Source organism: Haliotis asinina, chromosome 2 (genome assembly GCF_037392515.1).
Source record: "Haliotis asinina isolate JCU_RB_2024 chromosome 2, JCU_Hal_asi_v2, whole genome shotgun sequence".
Lineage (NCBI taxonomy): Eukaryota > Metazoa > Mollusca > Gastropoda > Lepetellida > Haliotidae > Haliotis > Haliotis asinina.
Genome location: NC_090281.1, coordinates 26156126 through 26181065, shown reverse-complemented (window position 1 = coordinate 26181065; position 24940 = coordinate 26156126). Strand labels below are relative to the sequence as shown.

The following is a 24940-nucleotide window of genomic DNA, read 5'->3' as shown; positions in this document are numbered from 1 at the left end:
CTTCGTCATAATTTTGTAAATGAAGCTGCTTGCATGGAATGAAGACACAGCACAGACAACATGAGATGTCAGTAAGCACTATTCCAGTTATATCCTGGGTGTGTCCTCCTGGTGCGAAGGAAACCAGAAGTGGTGCAGGTGCACTGTTTCAGGTAGGGGAGGAAGTTGTGAATGATACACAACAGGAAAACTTCAAAAGTAGATGCAGACAGCAGACTTAGATTTGTCCCCAAAATAGTTATCTGATGTGAAAAATATATGTAGATAAATACTCAGAATATTGCACAAACGCTAAACCACAAGACACTACACCACATACAAAACAGCAAAACACACACACAAGTGACACAGACCAACCCTATCTACAACAGCCTACTGCTACCCTTATTCCCACCCAATTCTCTCCCACTGCAACACTAGTGTTGCAAGTATGTATGTCTGAAAGAGAGAGAGGAAGGCAGAGTGCAATAAAGGGATGAAGAAAAACCACACCAATGCAAATAGATCCCAGAACAATTTCGACTTGCCAGATCACTGTAGACTTCACCCCCTCTCCTTTTTCATGAAACTTCTCTGATCTTGGAAAGAAACTAGTGTAGACAGATGTAGACGTAACACACAAGTCTAACAAGGTGAAATCTAGCAGTCCAACAAACATATAGATGTAACCCTAGAAATAAGGATTCAGATACTTTAACAAAGGCCACTGAGACTAAGGACTGATTGTCAGTACACCCATCCATCACCAAGCCCATCTCAGCAAATTTAGTTCAACTTCAAAGTAGGGTGTGCTAAATCTTTAGAACACTAATCAGAGTTTTTAACAATTGGTGTACCAGCACATGTGTAAGTAGTGGTGTGGGAAAGGGAGGTGCTGTGTCTCCAGGCTGAAGGCACTTCACACCAGTGTGATCACAACAGTGCATATTGAGTGACACAGGAAAGGCGTACCGCTATGGCGGAAGAAACTGGGAGGCATCAGATAGTGGTTCCACTGACTCACGACACTAATATTCATCCATCAATGTAAACATTAAGGTGTTAAAATCTACTGGCAAAATAGTAAAAAAAATATTTATTGAACAAAGTTAAGTTCAGATGACAAACCATTCAAAATGAAGTAGTTTCTACTGGTAATTGAATCATCATCATTGAGCAGGTGGTTTGAGATACTGGACAAGGACACTTTCCAAGAATGGACAATGAAACATCTCCAGAGCTGCTGTTTATACACTGAGATACTGTTTGGGGTCAACACTGGATATGCTTACCCTTTTAGTTTATGGCAAGCACCTGGTGTCATTGTCGGTTTTTGCTGTTACATTTGTATGTCTTTCATAAGCCATTGAGTCCATTACACCACGTCATATATGTTTGTTGATCAGATGTTTTCTTGACTGTTAACTTAGATTCAACAGGGCAGCGGTCATCTAATCTGTGTGATAGGACACACAGCAGATTCAAAGCAAGTCTACATCCCTCCACCAGTGAGTCTGAAGAAGCTGAAGTTCCCTGATACAGTCAGTTCAGCATCTGTCAGTGTTCACGAAAGGTAATGCAAAGTAAGAGGACATTCGGTCCTGTAAGTTTCAGAAGTATGTCTGACCCACTGAAAATTCACCGGACCCACAGAATAAAATTCAACACACATTTCAGATCTAACATTTCTCTTAATTGGCTTTGAAATTATTAACATTATATAATGACAAACATTATAAACATAAATTAATAAACAGTGAAAAAAAATGTCACATGCCACGAATAACAACTTCAGACAAAGTTATTGTGATATATTCAGTCAGATACTGGGGCCAGCAGGTTGGGGACTTCTCTCTGATTGTTGGCAAATCAGCCAGATTTGTCAGAGGGTCAGACACAATTCGTGAACACTGATCTGTCATTCAGGGTTATGTTACTGAGGATCAGTTACCATCACCTCTCTTTACACCAATATAATGTCCGATTCAGGGGCCGAATTCAAAACCCTTCCCCTACAACTAGTATTTATTACATTCGGACAGCTTACCAGGGCCTAGATATTTAAATGTTGTCTAAGCACTAAGATAGTCATTAGTGCCACACATTAATACTAACTTATGCCTATCTTAGAGGTAAGAGAGCTTTGAAAATCTAGGCCTAGTGCATAACATTTTGTTTCGACTTATGTATTTAGGTTGATACGCCTCACAAACAGATGTGTTGCTGGTATATATCTATAACTCATACCCAGACAAATGAAGGATAATACCCTTGGTTAGAATTTAGATATGTTTTTAAGTAGGTCGTCATGGTGAATATTGCTATTTAGGCATGTCATGTTAACAACATGTCATGTTACTATGCACTGTATTGATCTTCAAAATATTTTCTCTGAAACACTGGATAGATTTCCTTCTCATAGAAGAGTGATTTGCCTATCACATCTATGGTTCAAAACAGACCCCCAAGGAAAATTCCACTAAATTTACCTTCCCATAAACAATTACATCGAGCATTCCAGGCTGATATTGATGAAAGACAAGAGAATTAAACCTGTGCCAGACATGCAAAGGTGCAATAATGACAACAATAGAAAGTTTTTACCAGCCTCGTTAACCGACAAGTGCTGCATGGAACAGTCCATAGTGTACCTGTCCACCTGCCTCGTTCAAAGCAGGTGAGTGAGTACTAAAGTTCAACCTCTGGTGATCCACCATTGATATGCAACACGGCAGTAGCTGACGACGAACCCTCTGTCAAATATGACATGGTTGTGAATCGTATTGGCACAACTGCTACTGGGCATGAATTAACAGATTCTACATAGATGCAAGTTAAAACTGTTAAAGTGCTCAAGGCATGATTTCAGAGTTTATTCTGGATCATGAAGTGTCCAAGGCAGGACAATGTTTTCAGACCCTAATTGTGGATTTGTATAATATACATGTACTATATGTACAGTCAAATCTGTCAAATCCGGTTTTCTCAATAATCTGGACTACTCTCAGAGTCCCTGCAATATTGTTCTTAATCTATCATTAAAGTATGCTTATAATCTGGCCTCTCTCAATTATTTTAAACATCTCATTTACGTCTGTTCACAAAGGTTAAATGACTGAGAACTATGTATTAAGCGGAAATTTACAGAGGCAGACGCAGTTCATGTTAATAACTTTTCCAATGAAAGTATAAATAATATATCAAGTATAAATAAAAAACAAAAGAACCATTTAAGCTAATGTTTGAATTTAACAATGGGAGGTAATTCATCATGACAGCAAGCATGCTAATGAACAAAAGCTGTCTAATCCGGACTGCTTTATAATCCCGACAACTGAGTTGGTCCTAGTCCTTAATAGACAAATTCCAGTGTACATATGTTCTCTCACTGCATCAAAGCTGTACATATGTTCTCTCACTGCATCAAAACAAATACTTAACCCAAGTCACATACAAATGCCTCTATTATTGGTTTGACGCATTACCACAATGTAAGAAGAATTTAACTTTGAAAAATAGAAAGTAAATATTGATGATAGCCTGTACTGGAATATCTGTAATTCGAGGATCACCTGGCATTAGGCTCATCTAGACCCTGGAGAAAAGAAACAGGTACATCCCTGAATTTGTGCATTTCTTTGCTATTGGTATGATTACATTTAAATTTACTGGAGGAGTTATAACAAAACTGGGAGAAATGAACCGAAATTAACTCTCCCTTTCTCCTATAAATTAAACTGGTAACACCTGTGTCCTACAGATGAAGCAACTTTCAATAAGGTCATAATGTTAATAATTGTTTTAGGATTTGAACAGAACTGCTTGAACCACCACATTTTCCCAAATATGCTTCTAAAAAATATTTCTTGTAAAAACAGTGGTTACAATTTTCAAAATTCACATGATCATGCTTCTATCCATAAATTTGGTTCACACACACTGATCCAGAATATTCCATACCATTTCATTTGTCTCAATCACCATCACTGTCTCCTGTTAAACCAGCTGTTGATGATTAACTATGCATGCTGTACAATACTTGAAGTGTCTCCTTTACAAACCACTTCTATTTCTGGATCACTCAGACCAATCAGTTCCATGCTATCTCTGAAAATTGTGGAATCAGTACAGTGTGCAAGAATAGCCTGAAGACTTGCTCACTTGCACAGATTCATTAAGGAACAAAGGGAGGATCTGGACACTTGACTGCAGTTTCACATTTTATATTCATAATTTAATTGAGCAGTCATCAATATTCCAAGGCCTAGATTTTCGAAAGATCTCTTAGTGTTAAGATTGCTATAAGGTAATGTTAATGTATGGCACTTACAGCTATCTTAACACTAACAGAGCTCTGAAAATCTAGGCCCAGCTTCATAAATGCAGTTTGTTGGCAATACTCTCTGACCCTCCAAAGCTGTCACATTTTAAAGTAATCACAGTCTGTATCAAACATTTCTTCACAGTCACAGAAGCACCAATATATTAAACAGTTTTATCACATCAATATCTCTACCAAACATGATCTACATGGTCCTGAACATCCATACTACATACCAAACCTGCATGGTCCCAAGATTCTGTAACAAACAGGTTCCTAAACATTTACACGTAAAATGAACCACATGATCCAAAAACATCTACATCATACATCTACCAGATGGTTCCAAACATTTATATCATACATTTATCACATTGTCCCAAATATATCATATTACATATTTACCACATCGTCGAAAATACATATATTATATACTTATCACATGATCCAAAACATTTATATGACAAATTTATCACATAGTCCCAAAGATTTATACCACACTTTTACATCATACATTTATCAGATGGTTCCAAACATCTATATCGTACCAAAATCACACATTTATGTCATACATTTATCATACAGTCCCAAACATTAATATCACACATTTATATCATACATTTATCACATGGTCCCAAACATTTACACTACACATCTTTAACAAGGTCATGAGCATCTGCATCATACATCTATCACATGATCCCCGGCATTTATACATCTAGCACAGACTCAGCCACCCAACACAATCCCCATATCAAATGGCCCACGCTCCTACCAGTGTATATTTGATACGGTAAGTTACGAGATCTACACAAAGGCCTAATGTCACCTGGGATCACGTGAGGAATGCTAACGATCTCCCACTACCTGTGAGTATTGCAGGTGATCTTGTGACTGCAGGTATACGGATGGTATGTGAACAATGACCCTGCTACTACCTATCTCTTATGGGTGGAGTATAACTGCTGTATACACCTGACCTATATAACAAACTATGTCAAAGACCAAAGAAGCTTCAGATTTGTCCCAACAAACTGTGTCAGGAATAAGATGGATGGGGTGAAGCTAAAATGTTCTTTAAGAACTCTATCTATCCTGACATAATGTATACACAAAATCACATTACGTTTTGGAGGTGTAATGTGTTTTGAGCTCAAGACACTAAATGATATTTAAATCCAAACAATACCTTTGTTGTGTTTGCTGATCAAATGCATAAATATACACAACTTTTTTTCATTTACATGGCCAATTTTCACCAAAAAAAAATAAAATATGTTTTCAAATTGTTCCAGAATAATAAGGATACCAGATATATTCATTTTATTTAATCATTTATATTTAATCAAAGATATATTTTGAAAAAAAAGTCTGATGTTTAAAAAAAATTGAGTTGTCCATGATAAATACTCCTGGATTTAATTCCTGTTTAGTAACTGAGATTGCATTTTAACAACATAATGTAGCATGCTACATTCCATGCAATAAGGATAAACAAATTTCATCTCTAGTTGTAAAATAAGAAAGATTTCCTTGATAAGAGGGTATGTGGCTGGTATCATGAACTAAATGAGTCAGGTGACAAGGAAGATACATTTGCAGCATGTGCAATGGGAATAATTTGCATGTGGTTGATTTATGAGACTTGTCATGTACCTGAATATCAGAACAAATAGTTTGAGGAAACAGAGTTGAAATACTTCCTCGGCAGTAAGTTACCCTTTAAAAGTCATAAAGTACCAAGAGCAAATGCCCTGGAGGGCTCAAAGAGCAAGGAGAGCTGAACAATATGCCGGACAAATTGTGCAAATGGATGGACTAAAGGAAAAATGGGCTCAGTAAATTGGACAATACAATTGGTGAGCTGGACAATAGGCATGGTGAGTTGAACAATAGGCTAGCTCAGTTGGACAGGATTACAGGAACAATGGGTTGAGTAAACTTGACAGTGGCCTGCGTGGGCATGACAAAGGGCTTGGTGACATGAACAATAGGCTGGCTCAGATGGACAATGTCTCAGGTTTAGTTGGACAATGGTCTGCTCTATTAAGGCAATGGTTAAGTAGACATGACAATGGCATGGCTCAGCTGGACAATGAGGTGGATTACTGAAACAATGGGTTGAGTAATCTTGACAATGGCATGGCTGAGCCAGACAGTGAGGAGAGAAAGCGGGGGGGTGGGGGGGGGGGGGGGGGAGGGAAGGCGGGGTGAGCTGGTAGAAAAGTCAGGGTGAGCTGGTAAAAGTCCAACAATGGCCTTGGTGAGTTAGAGAATGGGCAGGGTTAGCCGAACAATGAGCTGAATCACTTGAATAACCATATGATAACAGGTTGAATAAACCTGACAATGAGGTGGGTGAGCTAGACAGTGGGCAGGGATGATCAATGGGCTGGGTGACATGGACAACTGGCACTGTAAGTTGGTCAATATGATTGGTATGCAAAGTAGTTTGTAATTTACAAAGGAATGGTATATACATAAATATCAACATGGCTCAAGAGTACAACTTTGAACTTTCACCTTAATCTCAAAGTCATTATTGTCCAGCAATAACATATCATACTGGAAACAGTGGTAGCCTATGCTGAATTTGAGCATCATGTTTCACATAATACCACAGGCTGGAAGTAGTCTCACACCTCCCAGTGGTATTAATTACATTGAAAAGAAGAGATCTTCTAATCGTCTTATTGTTAATTATGCTAATTAAGTAACTGAGTCAACAAGCAGCAGATTACAGTAAGCAGCTTTGCAAGATTACACAACAGGTATTACATCAGTCTAACTCAAAAGTTTTTTGTAGGATCAAATTAACAGTATATTTGCCCAGAACCATGTTACAGTTGGTTTTTCAGGCAATAGGACAACGGCCTGTAAATAACTATCTTAATATCACTGCTTAGTGATATTATGAGCAATGATTCACTTTGTTGGGGTACAAAGACACATTAGCAACCAAGTTAATATTGACTCTGCTTAAATGTATGATCTGGAAATAATATATGGAGTAATGGACTTTTAGCAAATACTTTAAGCTAACCCCATCACCCTGTCTGTATAACAGACATCTTTTCCTGTGTAGTGCATATACAGATGTACTGGTCAGGATACAAATTGTCGTATACCATGTCTGCAACGTAAACACCTCCTTATGAAAGGGACTAACAATCTCTCTGACCTGCAGGTTAAGGTACAATAGTCTAATATTGTGTCTCTACATTGAACATCTCAGCCTATCGATGACCAGCTGTCTTGCACTCGCTGTTATAAACTAAAGGACAATGGCTGATATGGGGAAGCCATTATACCTTACAATATTAAATCAACAGACACTTTCTACAGTTCAATAAGACTGGTCTCAGAGTAAAATGTTGCTTGGCACAAAACTTCCACAGCATCAAAATCAGATCACATTTACTGCGAACACAGAATCAGCCATAGTCTCTTACACAACAAATGTTTAAGTTTCTCTTTTGAAAACTTGCTTCATGGTAATAAACCTGCTCTTTGAAGTAATATTATCATCTTTGCCCTGAATACATATTTTTGCTATGGCCAATACTGACAAATCTTTGAGGTAGCAAGCCTTTTCATACGATATTTCAACAGAAGGGCGTTGTCTTGGAAAAGGCCCCAAATTTGATTGGGTTGTTTTGTCAAGAATTTAAGTTTGTTTGCTTACGACCACCTTTTCTGTGCCCCTGTGGAAGGATGAACAGTTTCCCAACAGAAAAAATAATATGTATAACATCACAAAATTTACAATCAGTAAATAACACAAATATAAAACCTTCTCTGATTCCAACTGACTGAAAAACTACTGATACATTGTGATCTATCATTGAATCTAATATAAAATATAATCCTTTTAAGGGAGTGGAATACTTCTCAAACACTAGACTAACAACTAGTCTCTGAAATGAACATATTTCACTAAAACAAAGTTCACAGTAAAAAATATTATAATGACATGGAACCCTGAGACTTTCTTCATTTTCAGAAGCTAAGGAAATCTAGACTTGCCACATTTTCTAGACTTGCACTGACGTTATATTTGCTGTAGGGTCTGTACGGCAGACTACTTAAACTTCTGCTCGTCTTTTGTTTGAAATCTCAAACTGTTCTTCACAGGACTGTCTACATTTCAGGCAAGTTTCAAATGCTGAAAATTTTAACAAATACTTTTGGAAAACTGTTCTTGTCATTATCAGTTCTATGTAGTGTTTTTGAATTAATGAACTGACTGTTAAATATTGTGATGGTTTGCCATGCAAGAGACATCAACATAATTGAGAGTCATGTCACAACTCTGATCAAAAAAACTGTAGTCTGTGTCAGTGTGACAGAACCATCCTCAGAAATAGAGGGGATCGGCCTCCAATCTAAATTTACATCTGCCGTTCAGACATGATTTAAGCTGAAGTGTAACTTCAAGCTTTCTGTATGCTCTAATTCTTATCATGATTGCTAAGACTTACAATGGGCTGTGTTCATGTAATACAAAGTCTCTAGGCTGGATCCTAGTGCATGGTCTGTTGATGGTAGTCACACATATATTTCAATGAAAAAAACATAGGTGGATGGTATCAGTTGTGGGAGAACACCTCAAAGGAAATACCAATAATTACCTTGACTTCTTATTTGAACCTTTTATTACTGCATTCTAAAATAGATACAAATAATTTTTTATTACTCACATATGGAAAATACTGCAGTGTAATATTTTTACAGCAATATTACACTAGTGTAATACTGCTTGATGTATGACGTCAAAATGGTTCAAAATTGTGATGTCATAATGCTAATGTCGCTGTCACAATTTTAATAGACCTTGCTTGACTCGCGGAGAGCAGAGAGTCCTCACACTGTAGGCAATTTCACTGCAGTTTCTGTCAATTTATGCTGGCGAGTAATAAACAGAATACTAAACTCACTTCCATGAAATACCATTTTCATTAAACTTGTTAGTGATTTGGTATCAAACTTTCCCTCGTTTGATACCAAATCATTAACTCTTAACAAAAATGGTATTACACGGAAGATCGTTTAGTATCCTCTAATGTATCTTTGTATGTTAAACTCTACCACCATGGTATCACTGACTATGAGTTACTAAGGCATAGAGGCATAGAATGTACTATTTCAAGGCTATGCCACAACTGCCATTATAACACAAACAAGGATCAGGAAAATACAAACCGTGGATACAGAGCTGACTGAATAATGGAATACAACCAAATGACTGCAAATAAATCAACCAGTACGTATTTCTGTAGATTCAGTAACATCACCATATTGACCTGTGCCATAAAGAGTTTTTTTCAGGTTAATTTCACCTCCCACACTGAAGATATTCATCAAATTTGGTTTCCATGGTAACCACTTTTTCACCCAACGAGGCAAAACAGCAATTTATCACTTACAATATCAATTTATTATAACATTGCTCACATCATGATTAATTCTGGTTATAAAACAGCATGTGGCTGACTGAGCAGGAAGCGTACCTATGAAAAGGTACCCGAGTCATGTGATTGAAGAGATATTCATACCACAGAGTCACAGGAGTTTCCTAGCACACATTTATGGTTTGTACTACTAGTGTCCTTACAACTGTTCACAATATTACTAGGTTTATTATTTCATAATATACGCGTTGCCTGATTCTTATCTGTCTTTTCCAATTACGTTTTCTATCAGTTGTGTAACTCTTATGGGTGTCATGTCACAAGATTTATGGTGTCAAATTAGAAGCAGGGCGATGTTTATTCTGTTACTTCGTACACAGATCAAACAGCAAAAATTTCACAAGTGAAACAGGAAGTTAAGATAAGAATCTCATTGGCCTCTGTCCCTCATAAGTATGCCAAATAATGGCTATGAATAAAAATCGGTCAAAAACCGGTTTTAAAATTCCATATTTTTCTGCATCTCCAGTTGAGAAAAAAGTAATAAACAGGACAAAAGGTGTTAGAAACATGAGTGAGTGAGTGAGTGAGTGAGTGAGTGAGTGAGTGAGTGAGTGAGTGAGTGAGTGAGTGAGTGAGTGAGTGAGTGAGTGAGTGAGTGAGTGAGTGAGTGAGTGAGTGAGTGTTTTATTCCACTCTTAGCAATATCAAGGCAGGGGACTCCAGAAATGGGCTTCACACATTGTACCCATGTGGGGAATTGAACCCAGGCCTTCAGCATGACATGCGAGCACTTTGACCACTAAGTTACCCAATTCTGAAGGAGCAGTTACATCAAGTACCCATAACATTCAAGCACTGTCCATTAAACATTGAATCATGATATCAAAAACAATACCCAAAATGAAAACCTCAATGAAATATTCAAAAAGAACATTCATCTCAAGTAATGCTCAAGATTAGTCCAAGTCTTCAAATAGCTTCAAAGAAAACATTGGAACAAAAATGCAAATTTCACAACTGGTTCTCAAATACCAACAACAGCCAAGATTACATTGCAGCATTCAACATGCTTGATTATCAAGTCTAAGAGCTGGGTCCCCTCAAACTGTCAACATGTGCCAGAGTAAACAACTTTGTACACGAAGTTACACCTGGCTGATCAATAACCATCAATACATCACTGTATGGAGCAGGCTAAAGACTCTCAAGCTGTCCAACAGGTGGAGGACTGAAACCATGACTTAATCATGATCACATAACCAATATAATAGGATGTTAATCCTGAAATGATTGTTCATTAACAGCTCAGGATTACAAACATGCTCAGAACACTATACAAAGTAAAACATTTGATTTACGTCTGAAAAAATGTTTAGGAATCATGTCAAATCATAAATATTTCTATGTTACCCTCAACGCCAGTTTGGATATTTCATTGAAATAATGGACGAATTTGACTGATTTAGTGTTTGGATCTTATTAAAGGCTGACCAAATGATGGTCTTGCTTAGTATGCTAACTATGTTAACTGCATAGATCAATACTCATGTCAATCATAGAATAGTCTGATCCAGACCCATGTATTTTCTGCCATGTTATAGCTGGAATAATGCTGAGTAAAGAGTTAAAACTCAAACCCAAATTCATAAATATCATTAAAAAAAAATAGCTGATATTCATGCCGCTAGCCAGTGCCAATGCATATGAGAAAAAGCCATATATATCCATACAGATAAAACATTTCCAATGGGACAGAATAAACTGACACAATTCTCCCTTGATTTCTCTTCATCCTCTGCTTCTTCCCTTACTTCATCATCTGCAGTCTATCAATCTTGTGAATCCAGTATCCCCAATGTTTTCTGAATGGTATACAAAAACAACTGGTTTACAAATATCTAAAGCTGCTATTGTCTGTCAAGATAGGGAAGTGTCAACCAGCTTATATCCTAGGTTATCAGCTTATCGCTGTACAATCACAGTACGTGACACAAGAAATTACAGATTAGCCTCTAGCTCATGATACACTGATACCAATCTGATTATGGACACAACTGTGATGGTTCATTGAAGAATGAAGTTGGAATACATTCACTAATCACATGTACAGAATACAGTCTGAAGGTGTGTCACTGTCAGTAGTGGAATACAAAGTTCAATCAGAGGCCTGCTGAATCATGAGTGAGTGGGTTTAGTTTAACGCTGCACTCAGCAACATTGCACCTACGACAGCGGTCTGTAAATTAACAAGCTTGGCTCATACAATCCATTGTTTAACAGCATGAGCATCAACCAATGCAAATGAGAAGCAATGACATGTGTCTACCAAATCAGCCTGATCACCCGCCGCCTTTAGTCACTTCCTACGACAAGAATGGGTTACTGAAGATCAATTCTAACCTGATCTTCAAGGGTCCAGTTGAATAAAAAACTGAAATACATTAATATTTTTCCTGATCGAGAGAATTTCACCTCCTAGTTCTCATATAGATGACCTTCCGCAAACATATGTTTGTCCAATATAATGTTAATATTGCAACTTGTTTAATGGATCATTTTTGCCTAAAGTAGGTATATTCATAAGAACCCCCATATTTACTTAATCAAAAGTAGTTGGTCACAGTTTCTGCATCCATTCTACACATTCTGTGCACTGGATGCTGATTTCTGCACTGTAGTATTTCAAACACTATTATTGGGCTAGTAAACTTTTGGGATTGATTAATGGACATGCTGTTTGACACTAAGGCAGATATCAACAATTCTATAGCAAGAGTTACAAAAATAATCCAGCTCACAAGCACATGGCTGGTAGAGGCTATTTCTGCATAGAACATATCCCTGAAACATTTTACTGTAAGTACTGTTAACATCAAACTTCTCTGCTAATTAGCAAAGATTATCACATTTAGCAAAGCTGTAGACTAAATCATAACGTGTCAGTCAAGGATAACTTGGACTGAGTGAATATAGTAGCAACAGCCATGGGCAGCAAGAAGGGAATTCACAGTGTTCATGTCAAGGATGCAATCTGGGTCTCCAGCATGAAGAGTGAATACATTTCACAATGAGGTTCAAGGGGATATTCCAACACTACAATGATGAAGACACCAGATATGGGATCCACATATCATGTCTCACTGATGTGGAGAATCGAACCCGGACTACTGCAAACTTATCATATAGTGGTCCTGATGAATTTTTACAAGCCTGGGACCATAGGAACAGAGAAAATTTCACACACTGCCACACTACTGAATCCCTCATCACTCAACACAAATTCTTTTCATCACAGCTTGAATTTATTCTTTGGCCGGCCGATAGGTTAGCATTGTTGTCTGTGATGAACGGTTGGTTCCTGTGTAATTCACAAGGTATCTTTGACCTATTACATTCAGACAACATACAAACATATCACCTCTTTGTTTCCTGACATATAGTACAGTGTAATTCGTGCGACCACATAGCTCCACCACCATACCTGATAATGACATCAATCCACTCAAGCTTAATTGGTTTAACTGCAATGACAATCACCCAGAACACAGATTGCGACCATTATGAAATTCTAACTATGTTGGTCATTAACACAAATTCTATTCTTGATCACAGCAGAGCTCTGGTGCAGTGTCAGACAAAGCCACAAGGAGTTGAATTCAAGGCATGAATGCAGTGCAAAATGAATCTCAGGGGACCTAGAATAATTGTCAGATTAAATGAAGAAACACAATTGTCTTGTTGCAACAATGGTTTGTTGGATCCAGATTTGAATATGTAAAAATGTTTGTGGTATGTATGTTTGCAAAAGAGCATTTGACAAAACTGAGCGAGTGAGGTAAGTTTTACGCCCATTTGAGCAATATTCCAGCAATATCACGATAAGGGACACCAGAAATGGGCTTTAAACACTGTACCCAAGTGGGGAATCAAACCCAGGTCTATAGCGTGATGAATGAACACCTTAACAACAAAGTTACCACAACATCCTTGACTAGAGTGAACGGGTTAGTGAGTGATAAACATAAGATAAACTTTCAACAGTATGTAAGTTTAATGAAGGTAGAAAGCTGAAGTGCATCAAGGACAGGAATAGAAGTATTGACTCAGCAAGCAAAGTATCATAAATAGGGTGATTTATCTGAACAAAAGATAAAGAAAACTAATCATTGACAGTTTGTGGGGGGTATATCTCTCCTTCGACAGGTCCAGCCTATTGGCTATTTTCACACCAAGGAAAAAAAATTTTTAAACCTAATTCTTCTTTAGAAACTGTTTGAGGATTATTCATACCTGTATATTTGTTACCCCAAACAGGTAACGTACCAGTACAAAACAGAAATGAATGTCTAATCAACAATAACCAAGACACATGACCTTTTGACATCCATTGTGCACTGCAGAAGAGTTAATCTATGCATGATGCCTGCACTTGATTGGTAAATAAAGATCTGTTTAAAATCTTTTACAAACTTATGTGGCTTGGCTAGAGCTCTGCCAAGGCATGTGACCTGACACAGTATATAACATATCATGACAGATTCTGTGCCTCAAGTGTCATATTCTCATAAACTTAAACATGACTCAGATATGTTTACTAGCTGAAATAATTAATATCGAGCTAATTAGCTATCAAATATTGAAAAAAAACAGAAAGCAGACACATTTTGAATCTATCTCATGAAATGGAAAAAGATTTCTTTCCAAATATATGTTGGCCAATTAGCTCTTTGCTTTTGTAAGTACAGCCCTAGCTTAAATATAATAAATCCCTTTATTCCACATGCAAACATGACTGTTTTATTAATGACAAAGAGAGCTCTATTTACATCTATACATGCTGGTTAGAGCTAGCAGTACACTCAATACATTGAATAAATACTGTTGTAGGTGCATGTTGCTTACAGTATGTCTCCCACTACTGATACCTGTTGATCAAGTCATTAAACCTTGTATATAGCTGTCAGCATTTACATTCTCAACATGCCCGGGGTGTGTACCCCCAGGCATATTGACCAATGGCAATTGTTTTAACAGATGAATAATCAATGGGCATTCTTGAAACAAGTGATTACCTAACAGCTCTCTACATTATGACATGGGTGCAACTACATAATATTCTGCATGCCTCATTGACCACAATGGTGGGAGGGGGGAGGGGGAAAGCACGAGAGGGGGGAGGCTAGGGGGCACCTGTTTGTCAAGAAATGAATGGGACATTAACACATGTTCATGATGGGAGAAGGGACAAAGAGAAAAAAACTTGAAAATCCACATCTTATGTCCCTTAGAACATGAAAGTTGTCAAGACACCGTCACATGACTGATTACGTATTTAAATGGTTTTAGCATGTTCACGATAATTCATCAGCGACATTGCCTATCCTTAAACAAAGACCTAATCTTCACAAAACAATTGACTGGTAAATATCTGATAATACGGCATATCTTGACACAGGTGTTCTTCACCATATGTGTCATACTGTACACCAGCTGACTGCAAACTGTACACCATTTCACTGTACACTGAACTGAGTCACACAGTAACCTAATACACTTTACATGTATTAGATGACAACGAGGCATTTGAAAATCTCTCCTAACACTGTTTTCCTCAATACATAATAACATATCTTACAACCTAGTTGAAAACTATTGAGCAATAAAATCACTCTCTCAAGCACTGACTAAAACTGTATACATCATAAAATGACTTGTCATCTAAGCAAAAATATTTCACTTCCTGATTCTAAAATTTGCAGTGATATCAAGTAAAAATACTTAAAACTTTCTCCCAAACAAGCAAACAAATCTGATCTACAGTGAATGAAGTAAACTTGAAACAACCAGTCCATTGTATGGACCTGAAGTAATCACTTTACCCATTGGGGAATAGAACCTGGGTATTAACCAGCAAAAATGCTTCCAACACTATGCCACACCACTGCAAATACAGCTGATTGTAAACCTGTGATGTAGTGACTTACCTTTGTCACTTTCTTCTTGTCTAGTAGCGACCGACCCGTCTTAACATTGGCACCGATGAAGATGATCGTGCACGGTTTAATATCCGTGGGTTTGTACCCCTCCTGCGGGTGAAAGCCATTACGCTGATCATCAGTAATACTAGATAGATCCAGTCTTGGAATGTGGTTTACAGGTGTCCGGACAATTTGACTTGTATCAAAAACCTGAGACACTGGTTTTTTAGATTCTGAAACTGATTTTAGATTTTTTCTAAAATTTAAAAGGTTGTTAGTTTCTTGTGGTTCTGGCGGCTCTTCTATTGGTGCATTATTCTTGCGCTTTCTTACTACTGGGAGATCTGCCTCTGACTGAGAAGGGGATGATCGTATACTGTTTCCCTCTTGACTAGAAGAATTATTTACGACCGATGATTGATGATGTCCTGTCTGGTTCCCATCTTTCTTTAACCGTTCTGATATAAAGCGTGGAATTCCCTTCATTGGTCCAGATCCCTCGGGCAGACATTCAACGGGAGTTTCGTTTTGCGTATGTAAATCCAAATGGGTATCCAAGTCATTAATGGATTTTTCACTTGGAAATATATTATCAAATTTCGAATTGCTTTCATAACGAACACTTGTTTGAATCCTTGAGCTTGGTTCTTGTTGATAGACTGGTTCCACTGCTGGAGAACCACCATTTGAGCTGGTTCCATTGATGCTTGTTTTTGTATCAGCCTCTGACGGCTTCTCCTTGTCCATCTTTAAATCTGAGTTGGATTTTGTAGAGGAGTTTGTGCTTTGTGTTTCAGAGGTCTCTTTAAAAGTTGAAGCTGAATACTGTTTAGTTTTAGATGCTCGCACTGGAGCTTTTGGTGCTTTTATAACAGCAGATGAGTCAAAGATCTTAGCCACTGATTCTTCAGGCCAAATACCGCCTGATTCGACTTTCGAGTTATTTCCACTTTTGATAACTTCTGTATCTTGATTGACCAAATTTGTGTCGTTAACGAAAGGGGCCACAGCAATAACAGGACTCTGTCTTGACCGAGGTCGTGGTGTTGGCAAACCACTCTTCTGATCTAACTGTGCTCCGACAGGTGGTTGCGGAGCCATGCGCTTTTTTGATGACCCAGATGCTGCCTCTGTTGCCTTGGAAACACTACTTTGTGTAGACTCTGTAGATACAGACGGTGAAACTTTGCTAACAATCTTGTGTGAAGAGAAAGGCGGGCTTTTCAAATTATTTGTTGGCGAAACAACGACAGGCCCTGTGGCTGTTGTGTACACTGGCATAGGAGGGGTGGGTGTCGGCTTTTCAAACATGCTGCGCACACTGAGAACTGTATTGGGTTTTGGAAGCTCATCAATATTGCTAGTGTCATCCTTCAAACTTATCACCTGGGGTCCACTGAATTTTCCAGGACTATCCAATGCCTGAGATACTTTTTGGTCTTGTTTCTCCGATTGTTCTTTTTCAATGATAATAATGTCCTCTCGGCCTAAGAAAGCTGCATCTGCTGATTCTCTCGGAGATGTAACTTTAGATTTTTTATCACTTGACTCTGAAACTGAACGGTAAGTAGGTACCCTAAGTGGGCGAAGAGGTTTACTCATGTGGTTAACATTTTCAACACTCTTACTGAAGCTAGACAATCCTTCTTGGACACGTCTGGGAACATCATTTTTATTACGTGCATCACGTCTGTGATCGTCTAAAAGGTTTTCCAAACTTGAAGTTCTTTTGGGTCTGTAGCTGTAGTCGTCCCTTGTAGAGAGAGAAGAGAACTTGCCCATAAGTTTGTGTACAAATCCTGATCCAGGCTTGTATACCTGTGGTTCATCATCATCAAGTACACCATCATTTTCTTTGATATTTGCTGATCTAAGAGCTCCAGATCCCTCGTGCACACTCAAATCATCCACACGGCTCTCCGGGCGCTGGGTTCGAATCCCATAAGTTTTGAAAAAAGGATTGTTGTGAACTGACACAATATGATCAGAATCATTCAACTGTCCCACCTTACGTTCCTCTGCCATGATTGAAGTGTTAGTGTCCTGTTCGTCTACACATTTGTCACCCCCAGGTCGGATCCCATTCACGATTATAGAGTCACTAGTTACCCTGTTTCGTTCTTCACCCTCCCGTCTCCATGTTGAACGAAACCTGTCAATGTCTTCTGATCCGGTCGCTGACAGACTCGGCTGTGGCCATGTCGGAACTGATGCCATATCAACAACACCAGGCATACATAAGAATGATTCACCACCAGTTAAATATCCTTAATTTCTGTCCATCGTTCACATATATCCAGTTTGGGGGTCTCTGTTGTGTTTTGTTTCTTCCGCCGGTGAAGTGTGTGTCTCGCCTCGGAGGAAGGAGGGGAAATTTTGACGTCACACTAGAGCAGAGTACATGCCATCCAAGGTGAAGGTCGCATGTGGTGAATAGCGATGCGACTGTCTCGCGCTGCCCGCGTAAAGAAGTTGTTAAAGATCTCCCCGGCGTTAGAGAAAATCAATGCGAAATGGGGAATGTTCCCCTGGTTTAGTAACAGCGCACACTACAGCCACAGATCTTAAGGGGGAAGCAAATTCAAGTAAAACGTCGCTCAACCTTTGACCCACAACTGTAAGCTAAGATCGGTGATTCATTCAAGAGGCCCCGCCCAAGACATCAATTGTTCTGGGTAGAGTGTTAACCCAGCCGTACTACAGGTTCTTTTCATCCCGGGGGTGCACTGAACCGTAAGGTGACTAATTAGGGCCCTTGTCAATAAACATTAGAGGTTTTATGTGGCCACGAAACTCACTTTGTTCTTTATCAGACTATCGCACTGTTGGGTACAAAACATGGAACATGTGCGGCACATGAAATAGGATCTCGCTGCTACCGGTATCGAGGAGCTGGTTTTTTTCATTATTACTTTTTTAATAACGAGAAAGTTCTATGGATATAAACGTCTTTATTAATAACGTAAGCGACATTTATGTGTTGTTGCTACCAAGCATAAGTTGTATACCCATAGAACTTGCCCCGCTGTTCATCCCACCAACTTCTAAATCATAAAATGCCACTCAAAGAAGTTACTATTTGCAGCAACCTTTACATGTGATGATGTGTATAAATTTTCTAAATTATTAGTCTGATTTGTTTATATTTTGATAGATTGGGGATACTACATTATTCCAAAACTATTTTGGTGTGTTAATTCGATATATGCCTTAAAGGAAGATGAATAATATAGTGTAATGCATTGGATTCATAACAGTGTTTGTATTTGAATGGGAAAAAATACGGAAACAACGATGACCGAAGTAAGATTTATGTGTTAACAATACCACTGAAGTTTCTGGCAGTTTGAATCATAGTTTAAACAAAAATCACCCATAAAAATGATAAAACTGATAACTGAAAACTAATGATTAAACCCCCAAGCTCTACCTCTACTATTATGTAGATGAACCCGAAGTATGTCACATACTGCGAACGAATACAATACTTTGTTTAAAACATTCCAAAATAGTGTTGTGATATAATTCTTATAGATGCTTGAATCAGACCCCGGACCAGTCATGTTTAGCTATATATATCATGTTCTTCACTCTCGTGGCCATCATTCATACGAGCACCTGTCCGTGAGTGGGTTCAAACGGACCGCCCCATGTCTCTTATGACGTCACAATATTTAATAACTATGGCGTCACAAAAAGTAAGCATATGCAGTTTTCATAGAAATGTATATAGGTATATAGAGGATATAATGGTAGCTACGCCCCTGAGAGTTAATTACACTCGCTTACATTCCCTGCTTTTGTATGGTGATTTATCAGATATATGTTGCTCATTCAATCAGCGCATGCTTTTACTCAACACACAATCACGACAAGTACGAAAATAGGTAGGTTAGGATTTGCAGCACGAAAATCTGTTTTAGTATTCAGTAAGTGTCCACTTACATCGTAGAACGCACCTAGAGCTTAAAGCAGGTTTCAAGTCCCGGATGCGTGACGTTGCGTATTTTTTTATGCTAAAGGTTGGTCATAAAAGTGTTGACTCAGCAAGGTGCGACATCGACACGACAGTTCTTCCACGGGCGTTACTGAACACGCACACACGCACACACGCACACACGCACACACGAACCTTCACATTACCAGCCATACATGCAAACCAGTTTCGCTGGCTGGGTAGCCTTTGGAAGCAGCATTCGCACAACAGTCGTTCGACCCGTGCGATTTACCCCGTGGGTTTAATATGTGAGGCTCCATTCTGATGCTCCACTCCGTGAAATTGCTGGAATAATGCTTAAAAAGGGCCCAAACCATATTCACATGTGTACAGCAAATCTTACTGAAACAGACGTAAAAGGTCTTAGTCTTCGACAGTCAACCTTTCGTTTTTCAAAACAGGAAAGTTAACAGAAGAACATGATTCAGCAGATTTTACGCCCGTGTCTGTATTATACGTGGGCCAAGACAAGATTATAAAAGATGCTCATGTGTTCATGATGGCACCGGTGCAGAACAATATTCAACTCGAGGGTGGGTGACTGAGTAACAATGTACACACATCATGGAAGACAGAGGCAGATTAAAGGGTGTATTAAAAAGGAGCCAAACCAAAGTAGGTTGATGAGGGTGAGGCGCGTGTGTTACACACCTGCCAAGTCTCACGCCTTTGGTTCACGGCTTTATTACTACATTCCAAAATAGAACTCTGGTTCTTTTCCCCACATGGGTACAATGCGTGAAACCTATTTCTGGTTTCTCTTGTGATTTTGCTGTAATATTTCTAAAATGGCGAAAAACTGAAATCACTCACTTAGGAGAAACGTTCGTTTATTCTAATTTTAAATAATATATGAACATCCTGCGTATACTTGTCTCGATTTTTCAATACAAAGAATACAAAATCTGAAAATTATTAATCTTACTAATGTTTTAGGAAAACAATGGTCCCCGTTTGTCTTTGTTTGGATAAATGCAATAATGTTTTGGAAGAAGGCTGGTTTTGAATCCCTTGTATTGTAGAATGGCGCGGCTTCGGAAGCGGAAAGAAGCGTGCGGTTATGTACGGTTGTACGTCAATAGTGTAAGCGTACATGCTTTAAATCTTTGGTGGTGCTCACATAAAGGCATTGTGTTGATAACTCAAAGCTCACGGCGTGACCCATGAACTATCACAGAAATATATTTTAGCACTGAAGAAAGTCATGATCACATGATACATTTTCTTTCGTTGGGTGATATAGTCAGTGAGTGAGTGAGTTTAGTTTTACGCCGCACTCAGCAATATTCCAGCCATATGGTGGGAGTCTGTAATAAATCGAGACTTGGCCACATAATCCAGTGATCAACAGCATGAGCATTGATCTGCGCAACTGGGAACCGTTGACATGTGTCAACCAAGTTAGCAAGCCTGACCACCCGATCCTGTTAGTCGCCTCTTACGACAAGTATAGTCGCCTTTTTTGGCAAGCATGAATTGCTGAAGGCCTATCTATGCTACCCCGCGACCTTCACGAGTCGCAGGAGCATCGAGCCATGAGTGTGACACAATTCGATGACGTTCATGATGTCATCAGTATCACATCTGCGTATGTACCTAAAATCATCAAATGTAAAATCAGTTTGAATATATGGGTCTTATTCTCTAATTCTGTAGGCCACCAGATATGTCTTTGCATCTATATGATGCTTCCGTGGTTACTGCTGGTAGAAACTATCACCAGTTTAATTCAAATACTTATCATTCGGATCGAAGTAGAAAAAATGTACATTTTTAAAGAAAAAGAAGTGGACTTGTAGACACACCCACATTCAAATTATAACCGTAGTGTGTGCTGATTGGAGCGTATATAATTTGATAACTTACTTTCATTTGATAACTTTATAATTGCATAATAAACTAATTTATAGATAGTGTTGTCATGTATGTGTTGTTTCTGATTCAATAGCTTTATGTTTGTGGGTGTTGTTTACATGTGTCGAAAGAATGCACAGTATTAAGTGGAACAAATTTTACGTACTGTTGAAATATTCAACTGCATAGGGCCATGTGTTCCTTATGCGCCCCTGTTACCCTTGAGATGGAATGCAGTTGGAATGAAAATTCCTGGGCATTCATGGAAATTCGAACTACATTCTAATACCTTATAGGCTAAATAAAAAAAAGTGAAATGTTTCTCGGGCATTAGCCTGTCACTTTGATTTGTACGCGTAACAATTTTTATTGTCATTTACAAAAATTTGTTTTGTCTTTAATGAGTGTCCGTAAGAACGAGTGTGACTGAATCTACAACTCATTACCACGTGCTAAACTGTACTTCTGTGAGAAAAATAATGTGTTCCTCCATTGTCAAATGTTTTGCATTTTTTTATGCAGCCTTATCGTATAACATGTTCAAAACTTTCTTCGAGGTACATTCAAAGTGGAAAATATCGAACGGTACTTGAAGAGCATTATAACTACATGATGAAAACTCTTTCTGCATTCCAACTTCATGCATTCTAAGTATTCTCAACGCATTCGAGGAAGAATGAAACGGCAAGCCACATCAAATCCTGTCATAAGGTCCCGAATGCGCCTCGAATGAGTCTGAAAGTATCTCGATTGCTGCTGGAATTCAGGTGGAATATTCTTTAAATGTGTCGGATCATTTCGAGTGCTGCTAGAATACATTTCGGATGAGCGACTGCTCTCCAAAATGGCGCGCGGTCAGAACACCGACGAATCACGTGAAAACGTGGTCACCAGTCACTGAAGCGTCAGATAGCATTAGAGTCACCAGCAAAACCACACTCTTTAACACAAAACTTGAAAATATTGTTTATTTTGACATTCTCTCACGAATGCGGTTCGACTTTTGGAAATAGTTTTCCTCCGGGCGATTCTCCTTGATTCCTTTTAATTAGAAATAGGTGTAAAGGAGCCTGTAGGAGCAAGTGGTCAATACAGACTGAAAACCTTTAGAAACTGGTGCACGTGACAAATTGAAGGCGATGTCGCAAAGACGGTGTGAAAGATGCTTACGGGTTCAGGGTCAGGTTTGATAGAAGTCTGCAGACTGGGAAGCAGATGGTACTGACCGTTGTGAAAAACGAGGCATGAATAGACTGTGAATAGAGGGAGGTAATAAGTACAGCCTTAATCTAATTATTCGAGACTGTAGTATGCGCACGTAAAATATACAACAAAACGAGTGATGGCGTTGCGTGGTGACTTATTTAGACTGTCGCGTCGTCTGTAATACAGATATAATTGAAAGAAACAAATAATAAGGAGATAAACATCATGTGTTGGCCAATTTCCGGGTGTTATTGAGTATTTGAAGCACGGGAATGCATTTGGAACCGACGGCGTCAGCCGGAGGTTCCAAATGAAATATTCCCGTGCCTCAAAGACTCAATAACACCCGGAAATTGGCCAACACATGATGTTTATCGACATTGTAAACACAAAAGTAAACCAAAGGGGTTTTAGTGTCTGCACTCGTTTACATCGAATACGGACACAGCAGTGAAGTGTCATCAGCTGGCCGTTTCAGCTGGTTCTCATGGTAGCATTTGGAGTTGCTCATTTGTGACGGCATTCTAACTTTACGTCACAATATGATTTGAATGACGTCACCACTGTTGATGACACAACAAAACAATTGTTTACGTGTCAATACGCGGTGAATAGTCTTTCAGTTTCCGGGAATCTAATACCATTTAATCATGTTTTTCAACCAATCAGATTACAGAACACAGTAACTTTTGGTTTACAATATAAAATAACTGCGTAGAATTATAGTCCCATTCTTTGGCTTTCAACTCCTTTACACAGCATTGTAATTTTTTATTCCATACATTCTGTATGTTATTGTAAATAATAGTCTATATTAATGAAAATGTCCAAAAACTATAGGCGCTACATGTATTAGTGTATTCATGTCTATTTGTTGTTCTGATAACGTGGTGCCGAGAAATTGTGCTTCACTGAACAAATAATTCCCCCAAAGTTATTGTCAATGCGTGAGTGAGTGAGTTTAGGTTTGAGTCCTTTTGAGAAATATTCCTGTAACATCAGGGCGGGGGACACTAGATGTGGGCTTCACATTCTACCCATGTGGGAAATCGAACCCGGGTCTTCGGCGTGACATACGAACACTTTAACCACTAAGCTCCCACCACCCTTCATTAATATGCAGTCAGTTAGAAGTGGCCTTCAGGAACCCACGATTGTCATAACAGGCGACAAATGCGATAGGCTGGTCACGCTCGCTGATATGGTTGACATGTCACCAGTTCCCAGTTGCGCAAATTGATGCTCATGCTGTTGATCACTGGATTGTCTGGTCCAGACACGATTACTCGCAGACTACCGTCATTTAGCTGGAATATTGCTGAATGTGGCGTAAAACTAAACTCCCTCACTTACAAACCATTGATTGCCAGTATGAGGTTTTCACCAACTCCCAGTAATTGAGGCCAGTGAATGGAAGTGCTAGTGACTGTATGAACAGTGACGGATTCTCCTAGCAAGATGTCTGGGCTATGGCTGCCTGGGTCTCCCTGATGACGTTGAAGTTTATCATCCCTGGTTCATCGTGACTTCTTGTTCTTGCTATGTAAGTACATTGTGTTCCCCTAATTTATGGTGTTAGTAATGAATCTCTCCACAGCAGCTTGCCGGCAAAGTTGTAACTGAAATAATATGTCAGTGCAAAACCAAACTCTGTCACTCTCTGCAATCTCAACTGAATGAAACATAGAATCCTACCGGATTTGTACAGGACTATCTATCCCGCCCCCAGTGTGCGTGTGCGTGTGCGTGTGCGTGTGCGTGTGCGTGTGCGCGTGCGTGTGCGTGTGCGCGTGTGTGTACCCGCGTGGGTGTGTATGTGTGTGTGCATGACTGTGTAATTAAGACTGTAGTACTGAGTAATCAGATAATCTCTCACTGATTATAGGCCGACAATATAGCATTCAGGTAATCCGACTGAATCCGATCTCGATGGATTTCATTTGTGTATCACTGCTATCAGTCGGAATGTTTTGCATGCAACTTTAATCCACCAGTGACAAATAATCCGTCTTTGCCGTACGGTCAGAGTAGTTTAACAACCAATAAAATCGATACGGTAAATTTATAGAATATTATTTCAACTTTAGTTTACAACTTTAATTTCTAATATATCGTATAATTTACTGACAAAAGGCCAAAACATCGAGCTATCAAATGATTTCAACTTGATGTTATCAAACCCCTTCTGTAA

At 38.8% G+C, this 24940-nt stretch overlaps 2 protein-coding genes across 2 annotated transcripts in view; both read right to left on the bottom strand.

Moving 5' to 3' along the window:
• Positions 1 to 18244, bottom strand: part of LOC137273481 (uncharacterized) — a 64432-nt gene extending 46188 nt beyond the window's left edge. Inside the window, exon 1 of the mRNA XM_067806189.1 lies at positions 15699 to 18244. Coding sequence (XP_067662290.1) covers positions 15699 to 17927 — 2229 coding nt within the window. The 5' untranslated portion in view covers positions 17928 to 18244. The remainder of the gene's footprint in view (positions 1 to 15698) is intronic.
• LOC137273488 (LIM domain transcription factor LMO4.1-like) overlaps positions 1 to 24940 on the bottom strand; it is a 235968-nt gene that overhangs the window by 2964 nt on the left and 208064 nt on the right. The window lies entirely within an intron of this gene.